This window comes from Mesoplodon densirostris, chromosome 2 (genome assembly GCF_025265405.1).
Source record: "Mesoplodon densirostris isolate mMesDen1 chromosome 2, mMesDen1 primary haplotype, whole genome shotgun sequence".
NCBI classification, from domain to species: Eukaryota; Metazoa; Chordata; class Mammalia; order Artiodactyla; family Ziphiidae; genus Mesoplodon; species Mesoplodon densirostris.
The window spans coordinates 98,369,930-98,391,594 of NC_082662.1; the positions used below are offsets into that span (position 1 = coordinate 98,369,930).

Consider the following 21,665-nt stretch of genomic DNA (forward strand, 5'->3'; position numbering starts at 1 on the left):
GCCTTTCCACCAAATAAATTTCTTTTGTGACAAAGGCCATGGAAGATTCATAGACTATTCTAGAATCACTCAGAAAAAGTACATACCCCATTGAATTCTTTATTCTGACATCATGAATCTGAGTGCCCCTAGAGCAAACTCAAACTCTATTGACTTAGTCATAATATTTTAAGGATCTCCTTTCTACACCCCTTAGTGTACGGACGTCTGCAGATCTTCCCTGCATCCTGCCAGGAACTCCTGAGTTATGCTATCGGGGTCACCTGTTGCTCCCCTAGCAACTTAGACACATGTTAGATATTTTTTAATAGCTCTATTGAAGTGTAATTCAAATACCATACAAGTCACTCATTTAAAATGTACAATTCAATAAATTTTAGTATACTCACAGAATTGTACACCCATTACCACAATCAAGTTTAGAACAGACACATGTTATTTTATATGGGAAAAGCTTTTAGCAAACTAAGGCTATAGCATTTTGCAGAAGCTATTGGAGGAGAGAGTGTGGGCTCAGGAGACAAAATACTTAAATCCCATTTGGTTATTTAGAGTCCGAGAACACACGTGTGACTCTCATCATGTAGGTGTCACCTGTATTTGGCTGGGAGTACAAATGCAGATTGTGGTGTATTCAAGGACAATGATTTCTTATGCCAACAAAACTTTTTTTTTTTTTTGGTCTCACGCTACATTAAAGATAAGACTGAGGGGCTTCCCTGGTGGCGCAGTGGTTGAAAGTCCGTCTGCCGATGCAGGGGACACGGGGTTGAGCCCCGGTCCGGGAAGATCCCACATGCTGCGGAGCGGCTGGGCCCGTGAGCCATGGCCGCTGAGCCTGCGTGTCCGGAGACTGCGTGTCCAGAGCCTGTGCTCCTCAACGGGAGAGGCCACAACAGTGAGAGGCCCGCGTACAGAAAAAAAAAAAAAAAAAAAAAAAGATAAGACCGACTATATTTATACAACAGAGACTTTGTAATGGATTTTTCAGCTTTGTGAAATCAAGTTTTTGTCTCATCAGGACAGGTTGGATTTCCTTTTTACTCTGTATTCCAAGAGTTTGTAGATTGTTAGGGGATGGGTATCGCATGTCACACTTTTTTGTGAAATAAAAACATACCTTTCAGCTGTTTTTCTTGAACATAGGTTGGATGGCTGGATGGGTGAGTGAGAAGTGGTAAATGTCCTTGAAGCTTAAACTGAAGAGGAGGATTCTGGAAGCCCAGAGTGACAGAGAAAAGAGCATACTTGGGAGCAATAGGGACCTATGCTAGAAGCCTCTCACCACCTGCTGCAGAATCAGCCATCAATCAAAGCCTCAGTTTCCACAATAATAAAACACACCTGATGATGCCTTACCTCCCAAGATTGGGTGAGGATCTAAAAGGAGAACACATAAAACACTTGGAATGTCAGTTCCATTCCGTTCCAGTTCAATTTTCCCTTGGGTGGCACTGGGGACAGCCACATAACAATGTGCCTTCAAAGACAGGTAAAATTAGCTTATTTGGGTATGACATGGATTATTATGGACTAGATGTGGATAAAACCCTAGAGGACATCAAGGACCCACCATTTCCCAGAGCAGCTGGATTTTCCCGCTTCCGTGCTTTCCTTCACTCTAGTTGAGGGCACTTAATCCCCTAAAAAGAATTCCCTCAGCTGGTTAGTTGTGACCCAAATTTGTTTTGACTGGGTGGTACCTGGGTTGTACTGGTGGTTAAATATTTTAAATATCACCCCTGCTTATAGGATCAAATCTAAACTCTTAAGAAGGAAAGTAGGAAGCTCACATTAATTTGGCATTTCTATGTGTCAAGCCTGGACTAAGTTCTTTCATAACATTGCTCACCTGGTTCTCAGAACAGGCCTAGAGGCATGTACTAGCCCCACCATAATGGTGAGGAAACTGCATCTCCAACAGATTTAGTAATATGGCATACACACTAACCCTAACTGCACATCCTTATACTCTAACCACACTGAAGTTTTTACTGTCCCTCAGTCATAAGCTCTGTCATTCTATTATGCTAATTTGTTATACTTATCAGGTAGCCCGAGCATTTTAAAGGAAGATGTCTGTAATCTAACGATAAAACTAATAGTGAAAATTCCTGAGGAAATTTGGAGAGGTCAGAATTTCAAGGCCATCCTTCCAATTACACTGACGACCGACCTCCTTAAAGTATTAGCTCAGTGGCCCTCCTCCCCCAGGCCTGGGCCCCCTGCAGCCTCAGGAACACCCATCACTGTTTTGAAACTTAGCAAGCAATACACTTTGGCATTGCCTTCATTGACATGGAAGCAGTCAGCTCCCACCACAGACTTGCCCTCAGAAGATTTCAGGGAACCCAACCCTTTGAGGACAGTCTTCTTACATGCTTTCTTCAGAGCCTGTAGCTCCCAACACTTCCTTTCCACTGGTTTTATCTTTTTTTTTTTTTTTTTTTTGGCTGTGCTGTGCCACATGAGGAATCTTAGTTTCCCCCACTAGGGACTGAACCCACACCCCCTGCACTGGGAGCACGGAGTCTTGACCACTGGACCGCCAGGGAAGTCCCCCTTTCCACTGGTTTTAAACCTAACATCCTCGGTAAGCGGAACCTAGGGGGTCCAAACCCAGACAAATGCCTTTCCTAAGCCTCCCTCTGGGTCTCTACTAGTCAGCTCCAGTACTGTCATTAGCCCTGTCCTACACCTCAGAGTTGGCTTGTCAGAGCCTTGTTGGGGACTAGGACAGCAATGCCATATCCTCATGACAGGTGCACAAGCAAGTGGCAGAAGACCAAGGTCTTAGCACAGTTAGCTTTGGGGCATGGTGGGTGGGTCTCTAAACTCTTGGTAAAGTGGAAGGATGGGGAACAGTATGCCTACTCCCAAATCCTTCAAATAAGCTCTTGTTATCAGGGAGATTCTTGGATAACTTTGGCTCCAATCAGCAACCACAATATTTCACTGTAAAGGCCGGAACATTATAAAATTAAAATATGAAATCTTTGTTCTAGGAATTTTCAAATAGATCCAAGACATGACCTCAATATCTTAAACTGCCTTCAAATCTCCTAAATATTTTCCCTTTGGAAAAGTCTACTCAAGTGTCTCTCTAAAAGATTTTCCAACCCTGTGATCTTAAGGGTTGATAAAGGGACAATTTGGTTCACCCAATAATAAGATTAAGAAAGGTATCCTAACTCTGAGGCAGGAGAGCAGGTATTTTGAACTGAGGTAATCTGGGGACTAAAACATGTAGCCACATTTGTCTCAAGATGAAGAAGAGAGCAGAGGTTCAGAGGGAGGGTCCAGTCTTAGAACCCAAGCTTGTAAAGTGGAAACTTACATCTATGGGAGGTGCCAGCTTCCAAGCCAGTGATTATACTGACAGGCTTTGTCTTAGATATGCCCTTTAACATGAGAAAGAAACAGGCACTCATTTTTCTTCTATGGGGCAATGAGAGCCCCTAGAGAAGCGGGCACAGCTGGGGAAAACGCGCACGAGGTGGCAAAACCCGCTAGTGGGACTGACTTGAACACATCCGGCAAGCCCACGCCCACCCACCCCGTCCTCCCCTGCGCGGCCCCGCCTCCTACGCAACCGCTTCCGGCCCAGAGTGGAGGGCGGGCTGCACGCTCCCGTTGCGCCTGCGCGGGAAGTGGGGTTGAGGGGAGGTGTCAGCGCGCCGGTGCAGTGCGGCAGTCACAGGGCGGCTGCTGTGGGACGAACCTCCCTTCTCTTAGTGTTGGCCCTGGAGAAGGAACGATGGTGCTGGATCTGGATTTGTTTCGGGTGGATAAAGGAGGGGACCCAGCCCTCATCCGAGAGTCGCAGGAGAAACGCTTCAAGGACCCGGGACTGGTAGACCAGCTGGTGAAGGCAGACAGCGAGTGGCGACGATGTAAGTACCGGGACGCGCGGAGTATCCCCGGATGCCAACTGCAACTTCGTTTCTTGGACCTCGTTACCGCTCCTGAGGTTCCACCCTTCATAAGACCCCCTCCCAGATTGCGGTGGCTCCGAAGCTGTCCCTGTCCACCCGGGGGGCCGGACCGACCCACTTTTCTCCTCCGCTTGGGCCCTGCGACCTCCCTTCCTGGCTAGCTGGGTGCGGGTCGATGCTTCTGAGTCTGGGAAAGGAGCATGGCGCGTTCGCATCAAGAGCTGTCAAGCCTTCCGGCCGCAAGGATAGCCGGAAGAAAGCCAGGGCGGGAGGTTTGGGGGGTTTCACCTTTCCTGACACTTATCTTTGGTCGCCTCCTGTCTTTTTCTCATCTTCAGCAAGGCCAGAGTGGTCTCCCTCTATCTTGATAGAATCAAAGGTTCCAACCTGACTGAGTCACATTAGGTTCACTCCGTCCATATTGGAAGCATTTTGGGACTGTGGAGGCCGCTCCTGGCTAAAAACAATGATCCCGGAGCTTTTGGGAAGGCCATCCCCCTGAACTGTGGGCAAACTTTTAAGAACCGAGAATAGTCTTACGTAGTAGCTCAGACATGGGCAGAGGGGTGCGGTGAAGCAAGAAAAATCTTGTAATTATTGAGGCTGTTTAAAGTTTTCCGAGGAAGACATTGGCAGAGTTGGGCTAGATCCTGGAACTGGACCGGGCATCTTTCATGAGGCTAAACAAAACCGTAGAACCCTCTGCCCATCAATCTCTGCCTAGGCTAGCTGGAGTAGTCACTAACTGGCCGGATGCTGTCAAACACGTGATTTATTGTCTGATGCAATAGGTCTGCCACCCGCTGAGAGGCAGGTTTATGACAGCGCACTGCAAAGGCAGTCGCTGTCCAAAAGTGTGGATTTCTGTTAGGAAAGTTGATTTTCCTAAATATATAAGTATCACCCGTGTAGGGAGAGAGTCGAAGGAAGAGTTGGTAACATGAAGGTATTGGGTACCAGGAGAATATTTGCTTAGCTCAGGTTGTTTGCTGATTCTGCACATCACAGTCAAGCCCAGTGTGGTGGTGATCCCACCACCTGAATCTGAATCTGAAGTTTTGAGTTGCAATGGAATTAAATTAAATCGGAGTGAAAAAACTAGACCGGACACTGTTTTACTGAGTCAGAAGTCAGAAGTATCAGATTTTAGTTTCCCTCTAGCCATTGCCCACCTGCTAAATGACTTTGAATGTGTTACCTAGTCTCTTGGGTATAATGTACACCTCTGTGGGAAGTTCTGTCTTTTACCTGAGGAGTGGATATGTGGTGAGGGGATGAATTCTTCAGGGACAAGGTTGTGTTTTATTCATCTGTGTGTCAGTACCCAGGGTATACATATAGATACAGGATATACATATACACATGTGTACATATAATCCCAGTACCTAGCACTGCACCTGGTCCTTGTTAAGGGCTTGACAAATGTTTGTTGAAGTCATGAATATCTTCTGTGTTCAGGGCACTGTGCTCTTCCATATGAAAAGCAGTTGATGTAGTTTATTTTCAACATTTATTGATTTGATTCTTTTCTACTTGACATCCCTAGCCAGTATTCTCTTTGCAGCTAAGGGGAGTTAATGATTTTTCCCATTGCTGGATGCTGAAGGTGGACATTGACAGATGTTGTTTCAAGATTCTTTTACATCTGAACCTCTGATCAGAGTTTAGGGTTCTTCTATCCTTAGCTGCAGTGAGGAGTTGCAACCCAGAGCCACATGAAGAAATCAGACCATGTTCCCTGAATGAGGACACAGCAAGCTTCAAAAGGCCCTCCATTACAACTATACCCATTTGTCTGTCTGTAGACCTTCAAGGTTTAGGGCTCTGTGTAGAACACAGGAATCTGCTATGACTTGGAGTCAGAGCACCACATCAGAGTTTACCACAGCTCTTGTAACTTCAAGGATTAGAACTGTGATTTCTTCTTTTAATTCAGAGTAATATAATGAGGACACATTTGGGCATATAATAAGCATTTGTCTTGACTACTTCCAAAGTCAGTAGATTTCCATGTATCTTGAAATCTGCCACTAACTACAGGAATTATTAGCTGAAGTTGTTACTTCCTCTTAACCCTATTGCACATGCCTTAAACCAGGCCCTTATCATTGGAAAAACTTTCTAAGTGCTTCCTTTGACCCCAGTCTCAGCTAGTCCAGGGCCACACCTAGGACATATGATCCGTATACTATCTTATATATTTCTGCTGTGGCATTTATATTATTTTTATATACAACCTTTTAAAACTTATTGAAATGTAATGTATTCAGTAAGTTCAGTAAAGTGCACAAATCTTAATGTGCAGCTTGATGAATTTTACAAAGCCATACACTCATGTGACCACCATTCAGATCAAGATCTAAGACATTTGCAGTTCTCCGGGGAGGCTCCCTCTTGCCCCTTCACTGTCACTTCCCTCCTCCAAAAAAACAGTATTTTGTCCTCTATCACCATAAATTACTTTTGCCTGATTTTGAACTTCATATTAATGGACTTATATAGTATATAATTTTGCATGTGACTTCTTTGTCTCAAAATTATGTCTGTAAGATTATTCCATGTTATTATGTGTAGCAGTGGTTGGTTCTTTTTCATTGCTGTGTAGTACTCCATATATGTAAACATACCACCCAGTTTCATTGATGGACTTTCAGATTGTTACCAGTTTAAGGGTACTATGAATAATGTGCTAGGAACATTGTGTCTTTTGGTGGAAGTAAGCACTCATTTCTTTTGGGTATGTACCTAAGTGTGGAATTGCTAGGTCACAGAGTAGGCACATGTTTAGGTTTAGTAGATATTATCTAATAGTTTTCCAAAGTGGTTGTAATAATTGATACTCCCATCAGTAATATATAAGAGCTCCATTTGCTCTACAACCTTGCCCTTGATATTGGCAGTCCTTTTAATTTTAGCCACTTATTCACACTGATTCCAGAGATGGAGAACAGATTAGTGGTTGCCAAGGGTTAGACGGGGCAGGGGAAAGGTAATGGACTGCAGAGGGATGATAGCAAAAGGAATCTCTGTGGAGATGGAACAGTTCCGTATCTTGAGTGTAGCAGTGGTTACACAGATCTACACACGAGATATCACACAGAACTGCAGGCACACGCAAATGAGTACATGTAAAACCACTCATCTGTTCTCCATCTCTGTAATCAGGGTGAATAAGTGAATGAGAAAGTAGCTATATAGTTTGTGCTGAAGTTTAGTTTAAATTTAGTTAAAGTTTGGCAAAACTTTAAAGAATAGCCATGTCTAGGCGCTGTCTCATCTCTAGTCATCATTTTACCTATCCAAAGCTTAAATTTTACCATATTGTTGCTAAAGCTTAGATTCAGGAGGTCCAACTTCTGCAAATCAAGGTTAGACTGATGATTCACAATACCAAGATGTTAATTGGGGCCAGAATACCTATTCAGACTGATTAGTGCACTGTCTTCCCCCAAAGAAACCAAAGTGTAAGAAATTGAATTCTTCTCAAGGCTGCCAGATGAGCGTTGTATCAAAGCAAAGGAAATAACATTAACCATTTCTAGCATAGAGAAGTAGCAACCAAGTTCATGGGAATAGAAACTTGACTGACTGCCTTTTTTTAGATCCTGGTGCATACCACGTAGTTTCTTTAAATGAATTTTAAGATAATTGAACAGGTTATAGTTACATGAGTATTTTCCAGTTTTCTCAGATGTGTTACTCTGTCTACAGTGGTATCATCCAGGTTATGATACTTTTTAATTTCAGCCCCAGAATGGCCTTTTCATTGTCATCATATGCTGGGGAATCCTATTGTAATCACCAGTATATGCCATCTAAATTTGGGGCTCTAAGGCTATAAGATTACACAACTTTGTGAGGCAGATCCTTTAGCTCTGCCTGCATTTTGGCCTTGGGCTGAGATCAGTCCTAAGGAGCCAAGATTAGGAATGAGGTATCTTAATTATGTGCCTATCTTTGGTGTATTGGGTTCTTTATTCTTCAGGCAGATTTCAGGCAGACAACTTGAACAAGCTGAAGAACCTATGCAGCAAGACAATTGGAGAGAAAATGAAGGTAAGAGAACTGACTAATACCCTTGAGAGCTTGAGCAGAGGTATCTAATCTTATTCTTAGTTAATTCATAATTTCTAACGTAGTGTTTAATTCCATGAGCTACTGGATTTCTTACCAGAGGGGGAAAGTTATTTTAAAAAGAAAGGGAGGAAGGCAGGGAGGGAACTAAGGCATTTTCAAGGATCAGTGAGTCCATCTTCTGTCTGCAGGTGTGTTTTGGTCCGTTCTTGCTGCTGTAACAGAATACTGTAGACTTCGTGGCTTATAAACAGCAGAAATTTATTTCTCACAGTTCTGCAAGCTGGGAAGTCCAAGATCAAGGCACCAGCAGATTGGTGAGGGCCTGCTTCCTGGTTAATAGATAGTCTTCTTGCTGTGTCCTCATGGCAGAAGGAGCAAGGAGCTCTCTGGTGTCTCTTTCATAAGGGCACTAATTACATACATGAGGGCTCTGCCCTCCTGACCTAATCACCTCTGAAAGACCCCACCTCCAAATACTATCACGTTGGGGATTAGGTTTCAACATATGAATTTTGGGGGACACAGACACTCAGTCTGTTGTAAGATAAGATTCTTGCCATACAAGTCATTCATTGTCTGTTCTGTTCTTAATAATATGAATTCCACCAGTAATCCTTTCCAGTTATTTCTTGAACTCAACCTACAGTGCCAGAGAGGTTTTCCTGTTGTAGATTTCAGATTCTTTATCCCAGTGTAGTCGTGCTCTTTATTTAAAAGAGCACAGATATTGAGTCCAAATCCTAGACTCTTGGTTATGTGACTTCAGGCAAGTTAACGTCTGAGCCTCAGTTTTTTTGTCTGTGAAATGACAATTCTAACACTAATCTTTAGAATACAATTGTGGGGCTTCCCTGGTGGCGCAGTGGTTGGGCATCCGCCTGCCAATGCAGGGGACACGGGTTCGAGCCCTGGTCTGGGAGGATCCCACATGCCACGGAGCAACTGGGCCCGTGAGCCACAACTACTGAGTCTGCGCGTCTGGAGCCTGTGCTCCGCAACGGGAGAGGCCGCGACAGTGAGAGGCCCGCGCACCGCAATGAAGAGTGGCCCCTGCTCGCCGCAACTAGAGAAAGCCCTCGCACAGAAACAAAGACCCAACACAGCCAAAAATAAATATAAATAAATAAATTTATAGAATACAATTGTGACAACTGAAAATTTCTAATATAGAAAACACGGCACAGTGCCTGGAACATTGTAGTTATTTAGCAATTGAGAGTAACAGTGAATGGCAAGTAGTACTGGCCTTCATCCAGTATATCCTTCCTGTCCTTGAAGAATGTTAAGTTTCAGCTCAGCTTTACTTTGGTAACCAGATTAGGGTTTTTTTTGTTTTTTTGCGGTATGCGGGCCTCTCACTGTTGTGGCCTCTCCCGTTGTGGAGCACAGGCTCCGGACGCGCAGGCTCAGCGGCCATGGCTCACGGGCCCAACCGCTCCGTGGCATGTGGGATCTTCCCGGACCCGGGCACGAACCCGTGTCCCCTGCATCAGCAGGCGGACTCTCAACCACTGCGCCACCAGGGAAGCCCACCAGATTAGTTTTAAATCTTTCTTCAAAAATACCCTCTTAGCCTCTTAATCATTTTTTTAAAAAAACATGTTAATGCACCCTACAGTCTGTCTCATTTTTAAGTTGTAAACCTCTAAAATAAACCAAAAAATTATGACATTTAGGAACCTGAACCTGGAAAGACCATAACAAAAAGATTCCCTTGGATTCTAGCACCTTATCCTTCATGATATTCTGTATCCTTCTCTTTCACACTATTTTATCACACTTTCAGCATGTGACAGGCTGTAGAAATTGATATTGATGATAATCATACAGTTTTCTTCCTGTGGAACTCTTGACACTAAGTCAGGTACACGTCAGTGACCCCATAATTATGTTAATTTCCATGTATACTTCTGCCTGAGTGTTCTTTGGGGCATATATACGGATAGTGCCAGCCAAGTATTTTTCTTCGCAAGAAGGTGGGAGTAGTTTCATTTGCGTTAACGTTCTTAGATTCCCTTCACTGCTCTCCCTGCAAGGAGTGTTCCCTCTTGCTATCCGTTGAGATAGTACTAGCAGTGCTTTAATTTGTGTAGCACTTGAAAGCATTCAAAACCCTTTCATGTACGTCTCATTTCGGTTTTGATCTTTGCTGTAAACCTGGAGTGTAGGTAGTACATTTGTTAACCCTATTAAAAGGGTAGGGTAAAGAGGCCTAGGAAATTAAGGGGCTTGCCTAAAATGGTGCCATAAGTTAGTTGCAGAGCCAGAACTTGAACTCAGAACTTGAATTTGCTGCCCTGAGGGATTATCAGAGAGGAAGAGGGCCTCAGCTATCTTGGCTACCAAATGGAACATCTTGAGATTTAAGCCATTTTTTTCTACCTCAGTAGTCTATGCCTGTTCTTATCAAGACTCATTCTGATATTGTCAGATTTTTCCAGCTTTTAAAGATGATTTTCCTTGAATCACTGTCTTCTCCCTTGCTCTGGACAAGGATTAGAAATGATGATTTGGCAGAATATCATAAAGAAGGGTGAGGAGAGAAACTGGAATGGGAAAAAGTCTAGTCCTGAGTATACCCTTGCTGTTTTGCAAAGTTGCATTGATTGCTCTAAACGTGGCTTTTTTCCTTAAAAATTGTGTTTCTTTGGCTTCCTAATATTCCTCATCCCATCCATTTTTCCTCTTAGCCGCAGGCCTAAGGGCTGGGTTTGTTCTTAGTAGGTAGATGGGGATTCACAAATTGACACACAGGTGTCTGCCCAGCGCTGGCTCCTGACCAGCACAAGTGTTTTCATACATTCTTAGGGTCATAACATTCTGTGTCCATGTCAGACATTTTCCTTCTCAAGTTCCCGATGGTGTCAACCCTCTGACCTGGATTGGTTAATCAATCTGTCCAGGATCAGAAAGCTAGTAAGTGTCAGGACAGGGACTTGGAACGTTAACTTCTTGCTTCCAGTTCACTAATTTTTCTCCCATGTGTTGCATCTTTTAGAGACTAAGTTATGTAGAATGTTCTGTAATTAGTTTATATGATATATTAGTTTGGTGTACACTTATAAAACTATGTCAGAAATTTTCCTTTATAATTAGTTATGTTTTTGTTGTTGTTTGTTTGTTTTTCTTTCCCATAGAAAAAAGAGCCAATGGGAAATGATGAGTCCATTCCGGAAGATGTATTAAATCTCGATGACCTCACTGCAGACACTTTAACTGTAAGTTATTGTCCTTTTCCAGGTTGGGATTTCTGTTCTTTTAGCTTTGTTCCTAGACAAGCAAGTCCTGACACTCTGCTCCACACAGCACTGTGGCATCCTTGAATTTCTGCAGCTGGGACATGTCCCTATCCACTCTTGTTAATCTCAGTACTTGAGTATTAGAGCAGAGATGGAGACAGGTGGAATGGAAAAGTCAAGAGTAGGAAGAAGAGAAAAAAGGAACTGAACTATGTTTGGTTTAATAACTCCATTTCCACAGAGTCAGTAATTTTTCAATTTTTTGTAATTCAGTAAGTATTCACTACAATGGGCCTAGAGCAGGAATTTTCAAGTTTTTTAGTCACTGAACCCTTTCTTAAAACCTGCAACACAGGGACTTCCCTGGCGGTCCAGTGGTTAAGACTTTGCCTTCCAATGCAGGGGGTGAGGGTTTGATCCCTGGTCAGGGAGCTAAGATCCCACATGCGTCACGACCAAAAAACGGAAAAAGCATAAAACAGAAGGAATATTGTAACAAATTCAATAAAGACTCTAAAAATGGTCCACATCAAAAAAATCTTTAAAAAAAAAAAAAAAAAAAAAACCCTGCAACAATAGCAAGAGCATAAACCCAAAAAAGCAGAGTTGCTGTGCTTGAAGGGCAAGGTTGGGGTGCTATTCCTGCCCTGCCCTACCTGCTAAGGGTCCCCCCAGGAAATCAGAGTACAGTTTGAAACACCTGCAATAAGGAATACAAAATGAGCTTAAGGTCTCTTGCTCCTAATAAATTTATAATCTTCCTAGAGAGCAGTTAAATATAGTATATAATAGCATGCTGAATTGGTTTAATCAGGAATATCAGAAAGTGCAAGTTAAGCTATGGTATTAACACTCCTGAGATATATAGGAACGAGAGGAGTGGCCACAATTTATCCATCTCTGCCTTAGGCACCCTGAAAGAAAATGCCAATGGATTTGTTGGGCAAAACTGTATATATCCCTGTGTGAAATAAATCTCAGTTCTTTGAAAGCCTCCAGTGTCAATTTTTAAAATGCTATCACAAGAATTATCATTAGAGCCCAACAAGGTTGGGGCAACAATCTTTTTCCTACTCTGCCCTTGACTCGCTGTGGCCTTGGACGGGCTTGGCCTTGTTCATCTACAGAACCTGAAAGTCTCACAAATCAAAAAAGTCCGACTCCTCATCGACGAAGCCATCCTGAAGTGTGATGCAGAGCGGATAAAGCTGGAAGCAGAGCGATTTGAGAACCTTCGCGAGATTGGTAACCTTCTGCACCCCTCTGTGCCCATCAGCAATGATGAGGTAGGCGTTGGTGCCACAGCTAGCGGCTGCCTTGCGTCACCCCTCTCTTTTGGGAAGGGGGTGGAGTAGGAGGAGGACAGTGAAAGTCTGGCACGCTCTGTATAATAGAAGCAGGCTCTTTGTGTATTCGCTCTGCCCACCAATTGAGAATTGAAAGAGTCAGATCCCTGCCTGATTGGGAAGTAGCAGAGACAGCAGGTAGGTGGAGACTCCTGGCACGGAAATCTCTTCTAAATCAGGCTGCTGTCCTCCACTGCGTGTTGCCCATGGTAGCAGCTCGTCTCGTGGGAGGGATCTGCAAGATCAGCCTCACCCCTCACCCACACCCTGCTGAGAAGCTGCAGGTTGAAGGGAAATCTGCATGATAAAAGTTTCCTGCCGAGTGGGAGCTTCCCCAGCACAAAGCTGCTCTGAGCCCAGCCTTTGTTCCCTGACACCCCAGCCGTGGCAGGGCCCATCTGTGCCTCTTTCATTCATTCCCTGGTGAACGGACATTAAACTCACGGAGGGCTGGGGTGGCAGACTCAAGAGGTCAGGGCCCTGAGCCCACCCTTGTGTGGCCCTGGACCAATGAGAGCCTGGAAAAAAAAAATCTGCATTCCCCTCCGTACCCCAGGCAGTGCGGATTGTCCAGGGAAGGGTTTTCCCTGTATAGGATTTTCAAGGAGTCATTTAAAAGGGTATAAAAACGAGAGAATACTACAGATCTTTTGGAAAATCATGATTTCAGTTCCATGGCTAGAATTGCCTCTAGGACTTTATAAATTATTATTTCTCTATTGAGCGCAGATTCTCTAGCAAATTCCCTTCTCTAGTCTCTGTACACAAGGGCCAAAACCTAGCGTTTGAGTTAAGCAGTGACATCACAAAGCTCTAGGTCGTTCCTGGAATAGGGTTCGGAAAGATGGAGGTTGTAGAATTCAGAGCTCATGCATCTTTGTCTCCTGGTCTTGTTTCCTTAGGATGCCGACAACAAAGTAGAGAGGATTTGGGGTGATTGTACCGTCAGGAAGAAGTACTCTCACGTGGACCTGGTGGTGATGGTAGATGGCTTTGAAGGCGAAAAGGGGGCTGTGGTGGCTGGGAGTCGAGGGTACTTCCTGAAGGTAAGAGTCGGCAACCAGTGAGGTTGGTTATAAAGAAAGAACTGAAAAAAAAGTGCAGAAAACATAACCCACTTAAAGAGGCCCACAAATCCGCCTTTCTATTACAAACTTACTGGCAATTAGATGCAATTCTCTTTCTAAGGCAGGAGAGTGCTCATCAGGGTTCCCTAGAACAAAAGCCACTGAGTGATCCTCCATAATGAATATGTTTTGCTGACTGAATTAGAACAGTCTGTGCCTTTAAGGAGCTCTGTGTAATTGGACAGTCAGACAAGTAACAAAGAGTCAAAAACCCTCTGTGATAAGTGCTCTGGTGTGAGTAGCCCAGGGTGCTATAGGAACGGGTAGGTGGAGGCAACACACCCAGATTAGCTGGGCAGAGGGCAGATGCACTCAGGGAAGCCTTCCAGAAGGACATGGTAAAGTAGTTTTGGAAATACTGTCCATATAGGTATGTTCTACGTATACAAATAAGTCCAGTGTTTTAAGAATTAGCACAGGAAGACTCTCCCATGCACCCTGGGTGAACAGTCCTTTTCCCTTGATTGGTATCTTAAAGGGAATGCTCTTCAGATGATGTGCTGTGCATGGCTGTTAAGAAAGAGTCTCTTGAGTCAGTTGTTGGATCCATGGTCTTTGTGGCCTACTGTGTGCCCCCAGTTGCCTCTGGGGGTAAATGCTAGCAGATTGACGTGATGGCAGCAGAACCCACTCACACAGTGCTGTGTCTGCTCCTTTAGGGGGTCCTGGTGTTCCTGGAACAGGCACTCATCCAGTATGCTCTTCGCACATTGGGAAGTCGAGGCTACACTCCCATTTATACCCCCTTCTTCATGAGGAAGGAGGTCATGCAGGAAGTGGCACAGCTCAGCCAGTTTGATGAAGAACTTTATAAGGTGAGTAGCCTGAGGCAGTGTGGCAGAATGACTCCTTAAGGTATGAAGTTTAACTTCATAGACACAGCAATGCTGTCCAGCAGAACTTCCTGCGATGATGAAATGTTCTATATTGTGGCTATTGAGCACTTAAAATGCGGCTAGTGCAACTGAGGAAGTAAAATTTTAATCTTTATGAATTTTAATTTAAATGGTCACATGTGGCTGGTGGCTACCATTTGGACAGTGCAGACATAGAGCCTATTTTATCTTTCCCCAGATAGTTTATGTGATCTATCTAAATTGAGCATGCTTTAGCACCATGAGCTTAGAAAAGAAGCTCATATGTTATTATTAAACTTGGACAAAAGGAAATTGTAGAAGTGGCTGATCTTCCCATGTCCTCCCACTCCTGACCCCAGACTGGAAGCTTCCACAGGGGGAGACATACTTCCCTTTGGATGGATGTGGCTTCCAGTCTGTGGCTCTTTCTCAACCATGAACCATCTCAGGGAGAGCCAGTGGATTTGAGTTGAGGTGCAGAAGGTCATTCTGAATCAACCAGCTTTAACATCAGCTGTAGCTCCCCCTACCCGAAGTCTACGCCCAACACTCAGAATTTCTAGTGTCTCTGCTAACGGCTGCCCATCGCATCTGAGTCCACTTCTCACCTGTCCCTCTCCTTCAACCCTGTTCCAGGGCAGGGGGGAACGACTTTGTTCTTATTGGCTGTTTCCTCCCAAAACCCATGTAGCAGGTAGTTAGACAACTGCTCCTGGCCTCATCTGATTTATCTTATGTAGAGAGATGAGTTTAATAGTCAGAACCTTCTTCCCACTAGGTCCTGTTGGTGAGTTCAAAGGTATGTTTTAATTCAAGACGCAGTGGGAAACAAAATGCTCTCTCCAAACCCTGAGCATTGGTACAACCTTGGGGTCCTCCTCTTCTTCCTTTTAATGAGAGGAACATGTGCATTATCAGATGAGACCTGTTTTTATCTTTTCCCTTTTTTTTCTCATCTCAACTCCCAAGATTGGATGGATAATCACTGACAGAACTTTAGAAGGATGCCCTGCAGGTAACACCGGGGAGAAGCTTATATGGAGGATTATGAAAAGGATTAGGTAGCAGGTGCTCTGCGTGTTCGCAGCATTCTCCATCTCTTATCCAGATGCTTCTTGGAGCCATAGGCAGGGAGAATCACAGGTCTCCATAGTGAGGAATTTTGGCTGGCATTTTGCTTAATAAACTCAGTTTATTAATTCTCTAGAGCAGTGCTGTCCAACTGAACTTTCGGCAATAGTGGAAACATTTTGTATCTGTCCTATCCAGTGTGGCAGCCACCAGCCACATGTGGCTGTTGGAATGTGGCTCATGCAAACCAAGGAATTAAATTTTAATTGAATTTAAATAGCCATGTATGGCTAGTGGCTATACCATATTAGACCGCAAGCTCTATTGTTTTTACGTTGTATGTGAATAACCTCACACGGGGCTAAATTCCCACTGTTAGGTAGCAAGGTAGTTTTCCACATTTCCAAACAGTGGCGTAGAGGAAGTTTCCTCCCCTCTTTTTTTTTTTTTTTTTTTTTTTTAGTTTTAATTAAAGTAATACCACATGACAGAAAATTTGGAATTAGTGGGGGGAAATCATCTTCTTTCCCATTACCTACTACAACTGTCATTTTTAATATTCTTGTGGGAGCTTTTTTTATACATGTATCATTTTCTCATACTTCTAATCACAATATATATAGATTGCCTTTTTACTTCACATTATATCAGAAGCATTTTTCAGTGTTACTACATGGTGTTCGTAACCATCATTTATTAGTGGTTACATAATATTACATGGCATGGATATAGACTACCCAACTCTCCCCCTGTTGAATATTTAGGGGGCTCCCTTTTTTTTTGCCATCAGTAAGTAATGTTACAATGAACTTTGTCCTGTCTATAGCTTTTTTTTTTTCTTTTGCATTACTTTCTTCAGCTGAATACCAAAGTGATTCTTCAAGGATTACAATCCTAGGTCAACCCATAAGCACCAAGAGAGCAGAGACTGTCTCCTTTTGCCCCGCATTGGCAAAAAGGACTTGGCTCTTACTAAATGCCTCACAAACATTTGTCAAGTGGATAAATTTATACTGCTACCAGCTCAGGTTTTATTGCACGCCTGCCATCACTGGCCACTATACATCATTTATAAGTATTTCATTTATTAGATAAAGTAAAAATAGTATCAGAGGGAATTCCCTGGCGGTCCAGTGGTTAGGGCTTCACGCTTCTACTGCAGGGGGCCTGGGTACTGGTCAGGGAACTGAGATCCCACAAGCTGCGTGGTGAAGCCAAGGGAAAAAAAATAGTATCAGAATATTTTATCTTCTTTTAATTTGCATTTCTTTGATCTCTAGTAGGGACCCCATTTTGGACTGACCCATTCCCTCCCATGTCTTTTTAGCATCTCCTGCTCACTCCTGGGCAGGGACTGAAGAAAATTTGTCCTCCCATCACTCAGATCTTCTCTGTGTGATCTCTGTGACTCCTTGCTCGAGCTGAGGCCCTACTCCCTCGCTCTTAACTAGTAAATATTACCCTCCTCTGACAGGTGATTGGCAAAGGCACTGAAAAGTCTGACGACAGCACCTATGAGGAAAAATACCTGATTGCCACTTCCGAACAGCCCATTGCTGCTCTCCACCGGGACGAGTGGCTTCGGCCAGAGGATTTGCCAATCAAGTATGCCGGCCTGTCCACCTGCTTTCGCCAGGAGGTGGGCTCCCACGGCCGTGACACCCGTGGCATCTTTCGAGTCCATCAGTTTGAGAAGGTGAGTAGGCAGGTCAGGGTGAGGGGTGGGACCCTCCCCTCTGTCTCTCCAGGGCTGTTACAGAAGAGATAGCATCTGTGTTGCTCAGGCCCACCCCAGCTCCAGTCTTTCCTCTCGTTGCCTCCATCTGGGTTTCTAGGGAAGAGCCTGAGAAGCACGTAGTGGAGCGGCTAGAGCATGGACTCTGGAACCAGGCTGCCTGAGCCCTAAGGCCAACTCTACCACTTGCTGCTGTGTAACCTGGAACAATTTACTTAACCTCTCTGTGCTGTTTCCTCCTCTGTCAAAGGAAGATAATAGCAGTACCTACCGCATTAGGCTACTGTGAGGATTAAACCAGTTACCACGTGGAAAGTACTTAGAACAGTAGCCGCACGTTATGTGGGACGCTCTCCACACAAGCATTCGTTCTTGCTGCAGCCCCAGCCAGTCCAGTTCAGCCCCGATCTCTCACCAGGGCTCCAGCCCCACCTGACTCTCAGTGGAATAGGAATAGGTCTTCACTGCTAGGATAATTCCCACTTCAGCCTTCAGTTTATTCACCCCGTCCCATTGTCACTGTGCCCTTGGGTACCTCTTTGCAGATTGAACAGTTTGTCTACTCATCGCCACATGACAACAAGTCCTGGGAGATGTTTGAGGAGATGATCGCTACCGCTGAGGAGTTCTACCAGTCTCTGGGGATCCCTTACCATATCGTGAATATTGTCTCAGGTTATTGGCCTCCCTCTCCTGCATCCCACAAACACTACCCTGACCAATTGAGCTGTTACACAAAGAAGTAGCTTACAGTCCAATTAATTGCCCACATTAATTAAAATATCACACTCTTTTCCCTTGGGAGTTCTTGGTGATAAGAATATCTGGGCATGATTTCCCTCCTGGGGATAACATGTGAATTAAAGAATTCTTTGGGTTTGCTAAAGGTTAGCCTTCTGAAATACCATCCCTCCTTCATGAATTCTAGGGGGTTTTCCTTACAGGTTCTTTGAATCACGCCGCCAGTAAGAAGCTTGACCTTGAGGCCTGGTTTCCGGGCTCAGGAGCCTTCCGTGAGTTAGTCTCCTGTTCTAACTGCACAGACTATCAGGCTCGCCGGCTCCGAATCCGATACGGGCAAACCAAGAAGATGATGGACAAGGTAGATGGCCCCTGGGGAGGCAGAAAGCAGGGCCTTCAGCTCAGAGTAGGTCCATCTTATTTCTCAGCCCTTGGAGGACATTATTTCCCAGCGTCATGGGAAAATCTGAGCTTCTCAGTCTAGACCAAAAAGGGAATCTGAAAATGACTTCACTGAATCAGGACTGAGTCCTTTTAGATAGAAACCTGAATCTAGCTCTATTCTACAAGGTAATTCTAGCTTTTCTCTTCTTGGCTTTGTCTTCCATAACTCCAGATAAAGAGTAATCCCCATTTGTCTACACAAAACAAGTTGGAGGCAATGTCTTCCCTCTTCTCACCCAAGAAGGTCTGGGTTGTAAGCTTATCTCTTCAAACCCAATTTTCAGGCCCTAATCTTTTGCAGGTCAGGGACTTGAAAGGGGTTAAAAGGAGAGGCCATTGAGTAGTCTCTTCCCTCCCTCAAAGGGCCCAACTCTCCTCAAAATACTGGGACCTACCACTTATCGCTCATGGAGACATGAGGAATCTTCCTGGAGTTATCTAATAAGCCATAAGTACCAAACAGAATTCAAAGGTTTGGAGATCACTAATGGGTAGAACCTGTTTTTTATTTGATTTTAGATTTGGATTTGGATAGTTGCAGTTGGGGGAGTCTGGCTGAGTGGATGGTTCCTGGTCATCAGTAAGCCCAGCTAGGGGTTGAGTGTAACTGCTCCCTCTGGGGACCCTCTCCTCGCAGGTGGAGTTTGTGCACATGCTCAATGCCACGATGTGCGCAACAACTCGCACCATCTGTGCCATCCTAGAGAACTACCAGACAGAGAAGGGCATCCTCGTGCCTGAGAAATTGAAGGAATTCATGCCACCAGGTGAGACTCCCAGCCCAGCCCATCTTCCTCCTCTTGTCTGTTTTCCTGCTCTTCTAAATAGTAAGCCCCTTTCAGAATGCACCAAGTTTTCTTCTTCATACACAGCCCCCAAAACTCTGCCTGTCCTCTGGTGCTGGGCATTGCAAGGGGCAAGGTTGAAAAGTAGCCAGTGCCGGTATGAGCTTCTATTTAAATGCGGCTAAAATTCAGGCTGGGAAAAAAAGGAATAAATGAAAGCAGTGCCTGCCTTTGTCTTGTGTAACTTTCCCCAGAGGTCCCTGGGCTTTGACTCTTGAGGAATGATGGGTTGTTTGTTCCCTTTCAGATCTCCAGGAACTGATCCCCTTTGTGAAGCCCGCACCCATTGACCAGGAGCCATCGAAGAAGCAGAAGAAGCAGCATGAGGGCAGCAAAAAGAAAGGGGCAGCGAGAGATGTTGCCCTGGAAAGCCAGCTGCAGAATATGGAGGTCACTGATTCCTGAACATTCCTTTCTCCCACTTTACCAGGCTTCCATTTCAATTAGCTGCAATCTCAGAGCCTGCCCACAAGCAGGGAAGCCAAGCACGCACCCATCGCCCACCCTGTGTGACTGCATTGCCAAAAGGGGAACCATCTGCCCTGTACAATGCAGTGTTCCTCTTTTCTCGCTTGGGCATAGGATCTAATCACCAATGACTGATGAAACCATGTAATAAAGCACCTCTGAGGGAGGCCAGGACTCTTCCTCAGTCTTCTGCCCAGGGCTTGGACCCTGTCTCTGACATTTCTCCCTGGAACCGTATTCACTTCTGCTTTTCCTGCTATATCAGGCAGGTTGTTCCATTTAGCAGAGAGCCTTTGAGAAGGTAGGTGAAGGCAGGGGTAGATTTAGTAAAGGCTCAAGGGGAAAGTGAAAAGTGAGTCTTAGACACACAGGCTTGCAGGGCAAGGGCAGGATCCTCCTTTGTAAATTTGCTCCTGCTTTGTTAAAGCAGTTAGGTAGGACCAGCTCAGAGACCTGAGTTGATACAAAAAGCTTCATAGCGGGACTTCCCTGGCAGTCCAGTGGTTAAGAGTCTGCATTTCCACTGCAGGAGGCGAAGTTGTGATCCCTGGTAGGGCAACTAAGATCCCACATGCTGCACAGCGTGGCCAAAACAATAAAAGCTTCATAGCACTTCTGTTCCCTAGGAAAGGCTCCATAGAGAGGGAAGGAGGTGGTGAGACATCAGGGTAGATGAGACTACATTTAATCCAGAAAAGCCCCTAGATTCAAGAGCACTGGGCAGGGCCTTATTCACAGCTGCTTCTCTCTTTCCAGTCATCCCCAAATGGGAGACCAACTGCCTGGCAGCTTGTTGCTTAACTCCAGAGGATCGATATAGCCCACAGGGCAGGGGGCTAGTGGGAACAAGGTTTTAGTCCTTTCTCTGGAGCTTCCACCGTTGCCCCAGTAGCCAGTTCACTTTTCTCTGGGGAGGATGATGTTTAGGCTCTTTATTTACCTGCTGCCTTTCATCTGCAATCTACAAACACTTTAATAACACCAACTGTTAGTTTAGTGCTTCTCCTCTAGGAGTCTAAAATACTTCCTACAGATGACCCCTTTTATCTTTGTGACAGTCCCAGACAGGAGGGTGGGGACATGATTATACCTCTTCCATCATAAGGAAGAGAGTACAAGGTAGGTAAGGGAGATGAGAAAGCACGGCCGGGTGGAAGCCAGGAGTCCTGACTCCTCAGCAGGGCTTGATGCTCGCTGTGTTTCTTTGTAAGGATGAGAACAGGACTCTGAACTGGCCTGTAACTTAGGAGCTTGATTTTGTCTTCCTTAGTCCCTAAGCAGCAACCTCCCCAGGCCTGCTGGAGCTTGCTTAACACCCAGGAAAGAGGCCATGTGCTTGGTTTTCCACTGGGAGCCTGGGCTGATCCTGTGAATCTTGCTACTGTCAAAACTGTGGCACCTGAAAAGTGGGATAACAAAGCCAGGGCAAAAGAACGAAAGAGCAAGCTGCTCCCATGTACTTGGAAGGATGAGATTCACATTCCCGTAGCCTCCACTATTTGGTTTGAAGAAAGGCAGTTTACACAGTGCGCAGGAGGCTGGTTTTGGTCACCACCACACACCGCTCTTTCCTGTCTGAAAAGCTCATTGGGCTGTGGGATTAGAAACTTTCAGGTGGCCCCGCACACCCCCATCTAGCCTTAGGGGTCACTGCAGCTGCCTCTGCTCCCCACTCCTACCCTCTTGGCTACTGGCGCCCGTGGCCTTCCACCAGGAGGCACTGCTTTTCTCTGGCCCTGAAAGCGCTGCGGGAGGAGGAGCTGGGGCTCTGAGCCCCAGG

At 45.0% G+C, this 21,665-nt stretch overlaps 1 protein-coding gene across 1 annotated transcript; it reads left to right on the forward strand.

Moving 5' to 3' along the window:
• The first annotated feature begins 3,644 nt into the window (after positions 1-3,644).
• Positions 3,645-20,083, forward strand: SARS1 (seryl-tRNA synthetase 1). Its single transcript, XM_060090216.1, has 11 exons — positions 3,645-3,893; positions 7,921-7,991; positions 11,150-11,230; positions 12,379-12,537; positions 13,500-13,643; positions 14,384-14,539; positions 17,127-17,348; positions 17,933-18,062; positions 18,332-18,489; positions 19,210-19,339; positions 19,665-20,083. Exons 1-11 carry the CDS (start codon positions 3,758-3,760, stop codon positions 19,820-19,822), a joined length of 1,545 nt encoding a protein of 514 aa, XP_059946199.1. The 5' UTR covers positions 3,645-3,757; the 3' UTR covers positions 19,823-20,083.
• The last annotated feature ends 1,582 nt before the right edge of the window (positions 20,084-21,665 follow it).

What these genes read in the sequence shown, in the direction of transcription:
- SARS1 (XM_060090216.1), top strand. Translation starts at nt 3,758, where the DNA reads ATGGTGCTGGATCTGGATTTGTTTCGGGTGGATAAAGGAGGGGACCCA. An exon ending in TGCCCATCAGCAATGATGAG is followed by an intron (nt 12,538 to 13,499) that starts GTAGGCGTTGGT and finishes TTGTTTCCTTAG; the next exon opens with GATGCCGACAACAAAGTAGA. An exon ending in GAGTCCATCAGTTTGAGAAG is followed by an intron (nt 17,349 to 17,932) that starts GTGAGTAGGCAG and finishes ACCTCTTTGCAG; the next exon opens with ATTGAACAGTTTGTCTACTC.